The sequence below is a fragment of the Typopeltis vanoorti genome, chromosome 24, assembly GCF_054136105.1.
Source record: "Typopeltis vanoorti isolate ZY-2024b chromosome 24, IOZ_Tvanoo_1.0, whole genome shotgun sequence".
Lineage (NCBI taxonomy): Eukaryota > Metazoa > Arthropoda > Arachnida > Uropygi > Thelyphonidae > Typopeltis > Typopeltis vanoorti.
Window position 1 is genome coordinate 87,868,420 of NC_143572.1, and position 12,783 is coordinate 87,881,202.

At 35.9% G+C, this 12,783-nt stretch overlaps 1 protein-coding gene across 2 annotated transcripts in view; it reads left to right on the top strand.

The window, feature by feature from the left end:
* The window catches only part of LOC150093527 (XK-related protein 6-like), a 119,235-nt gene that overhangs the window by 87,337 nt on the left and 19,115 nt on the right, over positions 1 to 12,783 (top strand). Inside the window, exon 5 of one of the 2 annotated variants that reach the window (XM_090413556.1) lies at positions 12,126 to 12,275. The exons of the other annotated variant lie outside the window; for it this stretch is intronic. Within the exon in view, the coding sequence (XP_090269682.1) occupies positions 12,126 to 12,275 (150 nt within the window). The remainder of the gene's footprint in view (positions 1 to 12,125; positions 12,276 to 12,783) is intronic. 2 annotated transcript variants of the gene reach the window in all.

Consider the following 12,783-nt stretch of genomic DNA (forward strand, 5'->3'; position numbering starts at 1 on the left):
GATGACCTATGTCCTCTAAAAGTGGAGGCTTTGGAAGGAAGTGAGACAAATGATTTTGAGAGCATATGGTGTGAGGTAGAGGTAGGCAAGACAGGATATTTGGTGGGTTGTTGCTACAGACCCAGGAGCACAGAGGATGGGGACCAGGAGATGTTTAGACAGTTAAGTTTGGCAAGTGCAAGAAGAATGATTGTTATGGGAGATTGTAACTACAGTAGTATAAATTGGAGAGAGGAAGATGCATGTAGCAATAAGGGAATGGAATTTCTAGAATTCTTGAGGGACAAATGTCTTAGGCAACATGTAACAGAGGGCACAAGAGGTTCAAGAGTTTTGGATTTGGTTATAGCATCAGAAGAGTTGATAATAACTAAGATGACATTTCTCCCACCAGTTGGAGAGAGTGAACATATGGTTTCGACTTGGAAAATGAATAGACATGCAGGAGTATCAAAGAGATGGGAACTTATGTGGAATTATAAAGCAGGTGATTATAATAGTCTTAGACGTCAACTTTGGGAAGTTTCATGGAGGGAGGAATTGGAAGGCCAGGATATCATTAGTGCATGGAAATTGTGAAAGAATATTTGTTAGCAGCAGTGGTAAGTTGTATACCACGAGTCAAGAAGAGAACAACACAATTTGGAGTAAAGTGAATGACAAACAATATTAGACAAGAATTGCATGCGAAAAAGAGGCTATGGAAGAGATATAAGGAGACAGGTGAAGAGAAGATACATGAAGAATATAAGACACAGCCCAGAAGAGTGACTAGTGTGGTAAGGAAAGCGAAACTGGAATATGAGAGGAGATTGGCCCAAAGATCCAAAGAAAATCCTAGGGAATTTTTTAGCTATTTGGCCAGTAGGAGGAGAAATGACTGTGGAAGAATGATATTGTGAGATAAAAATGGGAATAGAGTGACTGATGCAGAGGACATAGTGGAATTGTTCAATGAACACTTTATTGGAGTATTTCATCCTAGAGGAGTCAGTTTTAATGCTAGAGGGATAGGGCTGGTTCGAGGTTTAGATGTACAGGAGGAGAGTGTATTTCAGATACTGAGTACTCTGAATGTCAGTAAAGCTTTGGGAGTGGATGGTATTTCACCACGCGTTTTGGGAGAATGTGCTAGAGCACTGTCAGTGCCTTTAACTTGGCTTTTCAATGAAAGTCTGGCTGGGGAAAGGTGCCCAGGGAATGGAAGGAAGGTAAGATAGTGCCATTGCATAAGGGTGGTAACAGACTGGAAGTGTCTAATTATAGGCCAGTTTGTGTGTCATCAGTAGTTGTTAAGATCTTGGGGAAAGTAGTGAGGGACCGTATACAGCATTGGGCAGATGAGGGTAATGTTATCTGTGAGAATCAACATGGATTTGTGAAAGGGTGCTCTTGTTTTAGCAATGTGCTAGCCTTTTATAATAAAGTTACAAGAACATTAGGTGAGGGAAAGGCATATACTGCAATTTTCTTAGACTTAGCGAAGGCATTTGACAGGGTGCCACATGATAAGCTGATATTTAAGTTGCAGCACATGGGTCTGGATGTCAGATTGGTCAACTGGATTCAGGATTGGCTGTCTGATAGGTATCAGAGAGTTGTGTATGGTGGAGCAGTTTCAAGGAGGCAGTGGGTTACAAGTGGGGTCCCACAGGGCTCAGTACTAGGACCTATATTGTTTAACCTTTATATCAATGACATTGCCAGTGGACTGCAAGGGGATATTCGGTTGTTTGCAGATGATTCGAAGCTGGGAAGGATTATTAGTAATAGTGCAGATGTGGTAGCCCTGCAAGAGGATTTGAATAAGCTAGATAGATTGGCAAATGAATGGGGATTTCAGTTTAATGCAGCAAAATGTAATGTCTTGAGGTTTGGGAAACATCGATGGGATTCTGCATTCTCTATGGGAGGAGTTATACTGGAGGAAGTAGGGGAGACGAGATCTGGGGTTGATGATTGATAGAAACCTGAAATTTAGGGGACATATTGCAAAGGTGGTGAAGGTAACACAGAGGATTGCTGCAATTATGAGAAGGACACTGACCTGCACAGATAAAAGGGTTATCATTCCATTGTATAAGTCTCTGATCAGACCACACTTAGACTATTGTTCTCAGATTTGGTCTCCAGGATTTGAAGGGGATAAATTAAGTGTGGATAGGATACAAAGATGGATGACAAAGATGGTTTCAGGACTGTACAAGGATGGTTATGAGGATCGGCTGAGGGAATGTGGACTGCAGAGTTTGGTGGATAGAAGAAGGAGAGGTGATATGATTGAGACTTTTAAACTGTTGAGAGGTGGTTATAGGGTTGACACTGGGGAGTTCTTTCGCTTGGTTGAACAGCGGGAAGGAGTGATTACAGGTGGCCATCCCTGGAAGTTACGAAAGGAAACTGTGAGCGAAAGGTTGAGGAGTGGTTTCTTTGCGTGGAGGGTGGTTGAACCGTGGAATGCATTGCCTGATGAAGTGGTGAGAGCGAGAACGGTCAATGAGTTTAAGGAGTGGTATGATAGACTTTGTGTTTCTTGGGGGGGGCTCCCCTTGAATCTTGACAGACTTTATGTTCTTAGGAAGGACCTCCCACGATGAGTCTTTTGACTCCATGGAGGCCTGAATAATAATAATTATTAATATTAATATTATTATTATTAGAGACCTCTGGTGTGTCAAGAACTCATTGAGTGAGACTACAGATCACCCACACCAGCTGTCATACTTTCTCTTAAACTCATAAACATTAGATGCATTCACTGCTTCACTTACTGCTCTATGAGAGAAAAATCTAGTTCTCATCCCTTTCTTAACTGCACACAAATCTAAATTTCATGAATGCTCCCTTGTTCTTTCTCCACCTTCTGTACAACAAAAACTTTCATCACATGATATTCTACAACACTCATTCAGAAGTTTATTTGCCTCTACCATGTCACTCCTATTTCTCCTGTTGACAAGTATCTACAGTCCATATACTCGCAATCTGTTTTGTGATCTTCATTCCCATAACAGATTACAAAATTAAGATTTCAGTTACAAAATTACAAGATTATTTTGTAACTGAAATACACATTCAGTTACAAAATAATCTTTGTAACTCTTCTTTGCTTCATTTTCACAGCAGCTTCCCCCCCCCCTCCCTCTGAACCAGGAAACCAAACCTATACGCAATAGCTCAGGCATGGTATATCAATCAAGGCCTTGTAAAGGGGAAAATGCCTTCCTTATTCTTACATTTCAATGTTTGTTCCAACATCTCATGCAATGTTACCTTTGACCTTATGCTTCCTATCCACCATAACTTCAAAATACCTAGCCTCATTGATGTAATCCCAACAATATAATTGTTGGCATTACATCGGTGAGCTTTTTGAAGTTCAATCACACCTAAGTGCATTTTGCTTTTCACTTACTAATATTCAATTGATAGCCATCATCATTTAACCACTGTTCTAACTTATTCAAATCATTCTGTAAGTGGTGCATATCAGTAACATCCGTGATTGCCCTGCCTATCTCATAGATAGGTAGGGCAATCAGGGAATGTTACTCAGGGCAATTGAACACCTCCTGTCTGGCCCAATGGCTGATCCCTGGGATACCCCACTAGTCAATTTTAATCTGGTAGTTTCACACCTACCATATACTAGGGATGCACCGAATATTCATTTTGCTTTGGTATTTGGCTGTTTCAGCATGTTTTTCAGATACTTGGCTTCACCCCCAATCAGTAGAAAGATTCAGTCCTCAGCCAGCCAAAGCAAATTCATATGAAATAAGAGATGTTAGCCAAACACTGAACTAGCTGTATACAAGGTTTGAAGCTGTCTGCTTCAAACCAGTTTTAAGTTATGGATATGAGAGCTGGGTTAGAAATAAAATATTTGATTGAAGACCACACATATGAGAGTTTAAGAAAGAGTTTAAGAGTACTGTATAAGAAAATTAATATTCCTGTTGCATGCGTTGTAACAAATGCAAGCAATCAGGAAAAATCTTCCCATATCTTGTTTGACCGTTCAAATAGAAGGATTCTGTGGCTAATCAGTAAACTCATTCCACAGTACAATTTCTTAGAAAATTTCCTTTATCAGTAACTACCAGCTTATCCCTTAAAAGTTTTTTTAGAAGTCTAAAATATTTATGAAGAAACCACATGTATGCTACTCCAAAAATGCTGAAAAATTCATTTTACTACATCATAATTTATTGTGATTCATTTTGATTATTAAATCTATAATTATTCTCTATATTTCACAATCAAAATAAGTTCCATTAATATTTTTATTTGAAGAAACAAGTGCAATCATTTGTTCTGAATTTTATGCTGTATTATTTTTTAAATACAATGTTCTCTATGAAATTAAATGATAGTTTTTTATATAGAAGTGGAAAATATTATGGATCCATATATATATTTTATAGCCAAACATAGAAAGTGAAGTTTCGAGTTGCCTTGGCTGCACTATTTAAACAACACAAACTCTATCCACAACCCATATATATATATATATATATATATATATATATATATATATATATATTCACCTTTTATTAATGCATCAAGTTTCACCAGCCTGAAAGACCAAGCTTCAATTGACCAAATTCAAAAAATTGCAAGAGGAAGTGAAGACAAATCTCATTCAATACTGTAATTAAAACTATCAGAAAGTTAAATTCATCATAATTGAGATCTAGGTGGGCGCATAATAAAATATTAAACTATAGAGCTGAGAAGCTTATATTTGTCATACATAGATGTTATAATAGACAATATTACAGATTCGTTTATATTTTATAGCAAAGTGTGGTAACAAGTGAAAGTAAGAAATGTAGAAAAATTTTCTTCCTTTTGAAAATTTACTAGAAAGCTTACAAGAAGGTTATGTTCTTACAAACTTTCTGGTAATTTTTTGAAAGTTTTAAGTCCCCCCCTCCTACATTTGGACATAAAATATGGATGGATTCATAAATCTCACTTATTTCAAATTGACATCTCAGCTCTATACTTAAAAATTTGACAGTTATTATATTTAGGGAAAGCTAAATTTTATTTTCTCTTTTTATTAAAGAAAATCCTAAGTTTTTTTATTTGTTTTGTGAATGTAAAATAAACAGAAATAGGAGATATTAAAGAATATTCTTATTTAATAGCCAAATACACACACACACAGAAATTTGGAGAGTTTCAAATTCAGAAGAGAACTTATGAAAATACAGTCCTCGGCATTGGAGTTATCTTAGCTTACACTACTTAAAAAATACTTTCAACTTTCTTAAGTAGTCGATGAAATATGGATTGATCTGTTTATTTTACAGTGCCAAAATGAATACATTTAGGCTGTTTTTTGACTCATGTTCACACATGATGTGAGTGCTTGGTGATGACATTCCTTTTATTTAATCAATTAACTTCTTTTGAAACTCAACATTTCCTGCATCATATATAACTCCAAGCAGTATTTTGATCATCTCTCTGTCTTGTATGTTTTCTGTGTTCATCAAGATTTCACTCTTTTCATCTTTTATGGTTTTCTGCTTTGTTTCTTGTTGATGACCCTGATCATCTTGTATGCTTTTCTTGTTCTGTATTCATTATAGCAGCAGTTCCCCCAACCTTTTTGACTTGCAGAGCCCTTTTTAGAATCAATTTCTATGGTGGGGCACCTTAGGCCTACTGTATGTCTTACAATATCTTTATATTGTAAAGATATACCTACCCCATGTCTTACAATAAGGTGCATACAATAAACTCAGTTCCTCCAATTTAATCATTACATCCAATTCAATTCAAATACGTATTCGTTCATTACTTGTTATTCAAAATTTTTATTATTCATTATAGAAGACAATTCCTATTTAATTTTACTAACTAGAGTGCACTATAGTGCAACAGTAGGCCTAAATTAAGACATAACATGAAATAACGTATAAACATTTAATGAGACACCATTTTTTTTGCACAGTTTTCTTATTTTAGGTTCAATTGATGATAATTGCAGGCAGAATGTCTGGTTCTGCATTTAAGCAGCTTCTATATTTTTGTTTTGGTACCTGTATAGGTGGAGAATCCAGCTTCACAGAGATATATAGTTGAGAAAGGCAGCAATACTAATTTGCTTTCTCAGACAAGATTTTGAATTCATCTTGTAAATGCAGCCAAAACTCCGGTATACTTTGGTTTTGAAACGCGATTTTTAGTTCGCTGTGAGATGTCGAATCTATGAGAACCTCGTATTCCACTGAGTTTAAGCTGGGTGGTTTTTTGTTCGCGCTGAACACATTCAGTACCCATTTGAAGTCATCAAGCACCTTCTCTTGAGCTGTCGGAAAATAATGTTCAAACGTGTCTTTCAAAGCTTCGAGATGCGGCTGAATATTTTTCTGTATTTTTTCTTGAATCTTGATGTTATTTTCATTCAAGAAGCTTTTTGTAAAAGGGAAGCAATCAATATCTTCCTTTTCCATGCACTCCAACCAATACATAAGTTTCCTCTTAAAAGAAGACACTTTGGCATTTGCATCAAAAACTGGCAGTTTTTCCTTGCAGTGATAGATTCATTTCGTTCATTTTGCTAAAAATGTCAGCCAAATATGCCAGTTTGCACACCCAGTCTTCATCATTTAAAACCAATGGAGCATTATGGTCCATCAAAAATGTTGCTACCTCTGCACGCAGTTCCATCCAATGTGTCAACACTTTACCTCGAGACAACCACCTTACTTTAGTGTGCAGCAGGAGGGACTCGTGGTGGCTTCCCATGTCTTCACACATTAGTTTGAAGAGCCTGCTTTTAAGAGGTCGCGATTTTATATAGTTTATTATTTTTATGGCATCATTCAACACTATCATAAGCTTAGAAGGCATTTTTCTCGAGGCTAGCACGTGTCCTTTGCCTTATCTTTAATTTTGGCAATGGCTCCAGCTTTGTGACCCATCAGTGCATATACCTGCACAGTTTTCCCACGGTATTTCATTTGATGAGAAGAATTCATCCAAAAGATTAAATATTTCACCCCCTGATGTGTTGGTTGGTAGTGGTCTGCAAAGAAGAAGGTCCTCCTGATAGCTTTGTAAGTAAACATAACGAACAAATACCATTAAAACCGCCAACCAGGTGAAGTCAGTCAATTCATCCATTTGTAGTGCAAATTTGGTACACCTGATGTGACTGACAAGCGTCTCTTTCACGTCATCAGCCATATCGCTGATTCGTCTAGCAACGGTGTTATTTCATAAAGAAATGTTGAAGACTAACTTAACAGCTTTTTCATCAAGCAAACACTTGACAATATCGATTGTACAAGATTTAATAAGAGTCTCTGCAATGGTATGAGCTTCACCAGCTTGAGCTACATGGTAACTTATTAGGTAGGAACCTTCCAGTACTTTTTCATTATTGGTTTTAGCAAGTGTTGTCATAGTTTTCTGTGAAGCCAAAATTTCGTTACACTTCCTCTTGAAAAAACCAGATGGTTTATCTTTCAACTCTGGATGGTTTCCCTCGAAATGACACTGCAGTTTAGCAGGAAACATGGAACTGTTGGTCAACACATTTCTGCAAATCACACAGAGAGGCCGACCATCATTTGTTTTTGTGAATCCCATATTCAAGTAACTTTCTTCGTATTTCCTTTTTTTTATTGGGAGGTCTTTTCCCCACTGCTGTTGCATTTTGCAGACAATGATTGAGGTGGCGCCACAGATTTGGAAATGGTTTCTTTTGCGGAAAGCTCTTCTGAGAAACAAATGCTGGAGTGCATTGCTTGGTTATCATCTTTTTTTGTCGTTGGCTCATCTGATGGAGTAATGGAGTGAGCTGCTGGTTTGTCCTCCTTTTGAAATGTAACATCTTTTTTCTTCAAAGTATCTGTTTGAAGCCAGTGATCCATGCCTAAAAGAAAATCACACAGGAATATGAGAATAACCAACTTTATCTTTCATAACCTAGAATACAAAATAAAGCAAATAAAAATTTTATAACAAAATACAAATACTTACCTACTTGAAATCCAATAAAAGCACCGAAGTCAACCGATAATGTAACGTTTTTCTACCAGAAATGTATCGCAGTAGTTCGAACGTACGAGTAGAACAAAGCACAATACTTTATTAATGAACACTTACCAACTACACAACTAAATACTCACAAAGAGGTCAAACACGCAGAAAACTCGCAGAAGAATCGCTAAGAAATCGCAATGTTATCGCTATGAAAATTCACTGTGAAGTAATTGATTCTACTTTTTGTTTCTTATTCTTTAATTTCATTCGATTTTTATTTATTTTATTTTCCTGGAGCGGCCACGGAGCCCTAAGGTCAGGGGCTCCGTGGAGCACAGGTTGGGAACCACTGCACTATAGTATTTATTGATATCCTTGCACTGTTCTTCTATTTCCACAGAAATATCCTAATCTTTAATGCTCTTTTTTTTTCTTTCTTAAATTAACTTTAATGTCTCTCTTGCGAGATCCACCTCCTCTTTGGTTTCTCTGTCTCTGGAACTGTTTCTTCTATTCCTTTTCCATGATGAATTTCAGTTCTTTCTTGAGCACTTGCCTGTACATTTCTATGTGATTTCTTCACTCAGTGTCATATCTTTCTGACTGAACCTGTGATCTAATTCCATGTCTGCTCTTTAGAAAGTGCAACACTGCAGGGCTGATATGGTGCATCTATTGCTCATGTCTTGCATGGTGTTTATTCTTCCATTAAAAATTTCTCAATGAAAATATTGATGATTCTAATTCAGTTTTGCCTCCACGTAGCTATATATTTCATTGGAACAGAAATTAGCTTTATCTATTCTAATCCTGACCCTCAAAAAATCTAATTCATCAAATAATCCTGTTACTCTCTTATCAAGTTTAGTCTAATATAAAGGAGCGATATCTGAATAACTGCTATCTTCTCCATTTCTGCTACATTTGTACTCTTGATAGCAGGTAATTTTATAATTCAGATGATTTTCTCCCTTGGCATTCTGTTTCATTTGAAAATTACCATGTATTATATTTGATAATCAATATATACAAGTGATTAGCATGCCCTCTTCCCAACCCAACAGGCTGTGGGTTCGAATCCTACCATAGGCATGGATGTTAGTCTTCAGGTGGGAGATGAATTTCATCACCCAATGTGAAACACTGCCATGCTTATTGGAAACCTGAAGTAACTTGAATAAAGTTCCAAGTTTGGTCTCTAGAGCAGGGTTTCTGGATCAGGTAAAAAATGAATAAAAATACAAAAAATAGATTAAAAAAACTTTAACCCACCTGTGGTAGTGATGTACTATAGGTTTACATAAAAACCTTTTATGGATTGGAGCCACATAAAAAATGTTTATTATATAATAATTATATAATATACTTAATTTTCACAATATTCTTAATTTCGAAATATGCATACAGTATGGCAACAATTTATTATGATGTTATATTGCTTGCAAGCACCTAGCTAGTTTTTATAGTTTTTTTGATGAAATAGTCAGACATGAATTTATAAATTAATCCTTTCCTTCCTTCTTTCCTTGTCAGTGCCCAGCATATATTTATGACATAATAATGAAGACTACTGCCATGTTAGACAAATAATTTACATTTAAAACATAAACAAATTTTTAGATGTTTCCACCATCAGATTTAGGTTATCATGTGGAGTTTTTTATGTTGTGCCCATACACGAGAGGTTGGTTGATCAACCTATAGTACATTAGTGTCGTATATGGGTAGTTGGTTGGGAATGGAGGAACTTGTTTACATTTGTTTTAAAAGACTGTATATTGTATTCCTTGGGAAACAACAGAGGGGAAGACTGATCCACAATACAGCATTTGCAGGGATGAAGGAAGAGGAAAAGAAACTTATTCTATTTGTTTCAAGGTGCACTGTGAAGTGTTCAGCAGTAGCTGCACATGTTCCAATGAGCTTAGTACTAAGTGGGGGAATTATTGATGTTATTTCAGGTGAGCATTTCCCATGGAAATATTTAAAATATACGTATTGCAGAAACCAAACATCTGAGCGAAAGTCGGAGGAGTAAGTTTGTAAGAGATGGGTCATTAATAAGTCTAATTGCTCTCCTCTGTATTGAGTCAAGCATCTTGAGGGAGCTTTTAGGGGCTCACCCCATATGTGAGAGCAGTATTCAATAGCTGGGTGGATTTGTGATTTGTATAATGTTAACAGTTGTTCAGGGGTGAAGTAACATCTTGAGCAAAAGAGAAATCCTAGTTTTTTTGAAGCTGAGGTTGCAATAGCTGTGATGTGTTTATGCCAGGTGAGGTTTGATGTTAGGGTAATTCCAAGAAGAAAAATCTCGTTCTCTTATATTCCTTAAGCAAATACTCTCCATTTCTTTCTTTGTACTTTTTCACCTGTAGTTCTTGTTTGATTTGATTAGTATCCTCTTTACATCAAATTGTGCTCTTTTTCACTTGAGATATACAATTTGTCACTGCTGCTTATATTTAATTAGTTCCCATGTATTGTTAATATCTTGTCAAATTTTTCTGTTCATGGAACTACTGTAAGCAGATTTCTAAGATTGTTATAATTCTACATAAATTCCTTTCTCCTCGATACTTCTGCATGTCAGGTTGACCTTTGAAGTCCCATACTAATCAGTTTTACACTTTTCCAAATTAATCTGCCTAAACATAGTCCTGCTAATTATCTTCTGTTTTCTGGTCTAGAGCAAAATCCCTGTGTGAAGTGGAAGGCAAGTAGGATAAATACTTTGTCCTACTTGTCTCCATTTCACATATGTTTATAAGACAAGATATTTAGTAGGATGTTACAGAAGAAAAACAGATTAGGAAGAATGCATATAAAGAGAGAGGTGAAGAACATTATTATGCAGGTGAGCATGAATTTGTAAAAGGTCACCTTTATTTTAGTGATCTGGTTACCTTTTACAATAGAGTACCAAGAGCAGTGGATGAAGGTAAGGCATACATTGTCGTTTTTTTTTAACCAAGACATTTGACATGGTGCCACACAATAAGTTGATTTTTAAGTTATATCATATGGGTTTGGATATCAGGTCAGTGGATTGGCTTGGCTCCCTGATAGATATCAGAGAGTTGTATATGGATTGCAGTATTAGGAAGTAGGAAGGTTACAAATGGAGTTCAAGCGGGTCCAAGTCCTGGGACTATTACTGTTCAATCTTTGTCAATGATATTGTTACAAGACTAGAGGAAGATGTTCAGTTGTTTGCAGATGATGTGGAGCTTGGGAAGGTTATTAGTAATAGTGCGCTGATGTTTTGGATCTTCAAGAGGATTTGAATAAGCTGGAAAGATGGGCAAATGAACGGGGATATCAGTTTAATGCAACTAAATGTAAGGTTTTAAAATATTTGGATCCACAGATGGGATGCTTCATACTCACTTGGTGGAGTTATACTGGAAGAAGTGGAGGAAGCAAGGGATCCTGGATGATTGTGGATAGAGGATTTGAAGTTCCGAGGAAATATTACAAAGGTTGTGAAGACATCTCAGAAAATTGTGGCAATGTTGAGAACATTGACCATGCTGGTTCCATTGTATAAAGCTTTGATAAGACTGCATCTGGATCTCTGTGCTGAGATCTGGTGACCATGATTTGAAGGGGATGAACTGACCTTGCAGTGAGTGCAGAAGCAGATAACAAAAATGATATCAGGACTGTAGAACGTTGATTATGAGGATAGACTGAAGACCTGCAGACCACAAAGTTTGGTGGATAGAAAGCAAAGGTGGGGGTATGATTGGGACATTTGAGCTGTTGAAGGATTATTATTGTATTAATATCGAGGAGATTTTTCATATGGTCGAACAAGGCTGTGAATAAAAGGATAAAAACTAAGTTTTTTTTTTGCATGGAGAGTAGAAAAAACATGGAATGCATTGCCTGAGAAGGTGGTGAATGTGCAGACCATAAATGAGTTTAAGGAGTGGTATGATAGACTTTGTGTTGACCTCCCATGATGAATCTTGTGTCTTCATAGTTAGAAAAATAATAATTATAAAATGCTCTTTGTCCATAATTAAAATAATAAAGATAATTATTTCAAAAATTTAATTTTTACTAAATACATATTCTATGTTTATTTTTAAAAATATTTCATTTATTTTTAGGTAATATATCATTCTTTTCTACATCCAAAGTTAATTGCTAAAAAGAAAAAATGCAAGAGGACTATATCATGCCTTCCTGTAAAATCAGATGATGAATTATTAGATGAAAATATAAGTAAAATTGAAACTAAGATGGTTTCAGATTCAAATGTATGAAATTTATGAGAAACTAAGATTTTTATATTCTTTATAGTGACAATTTTAACTCGCTATGTATTCATTTGGAGGTCATTATTCAGATCTTGAGTTGAAAAAGTAACCAGATCTACTCTTTTAAAATAAACATCATAGAAATTGGTAATCATGAAAGGAGATGAAATTATTTGTAATCCCAGTAATGTGTAGATGTTTAAATGAACATGGTGTAGTCAATTTTATTTGTGCATAACTGGTAAGAGTATCCTGAATGAGATTATTTTATACAGTAAATTTTAAAAATAGTCTAAATTTGTTATTTTAATGTAAATCTCACACGCCTGAAAAGTTTTAAACTTACTGCACACTTAATACCATGGATGGGATAAACATTGGTTAATTCAGTTCCCCTTGTTATAAAATCAAAGATAGAACTTTTTCATGCCATTTTGTAGCTCCAATAAGTGTGTGCGTTTTTTGTTTTTTTTTGTGGGGGGGAGCGAACTCCCATTGGTTTACAGAA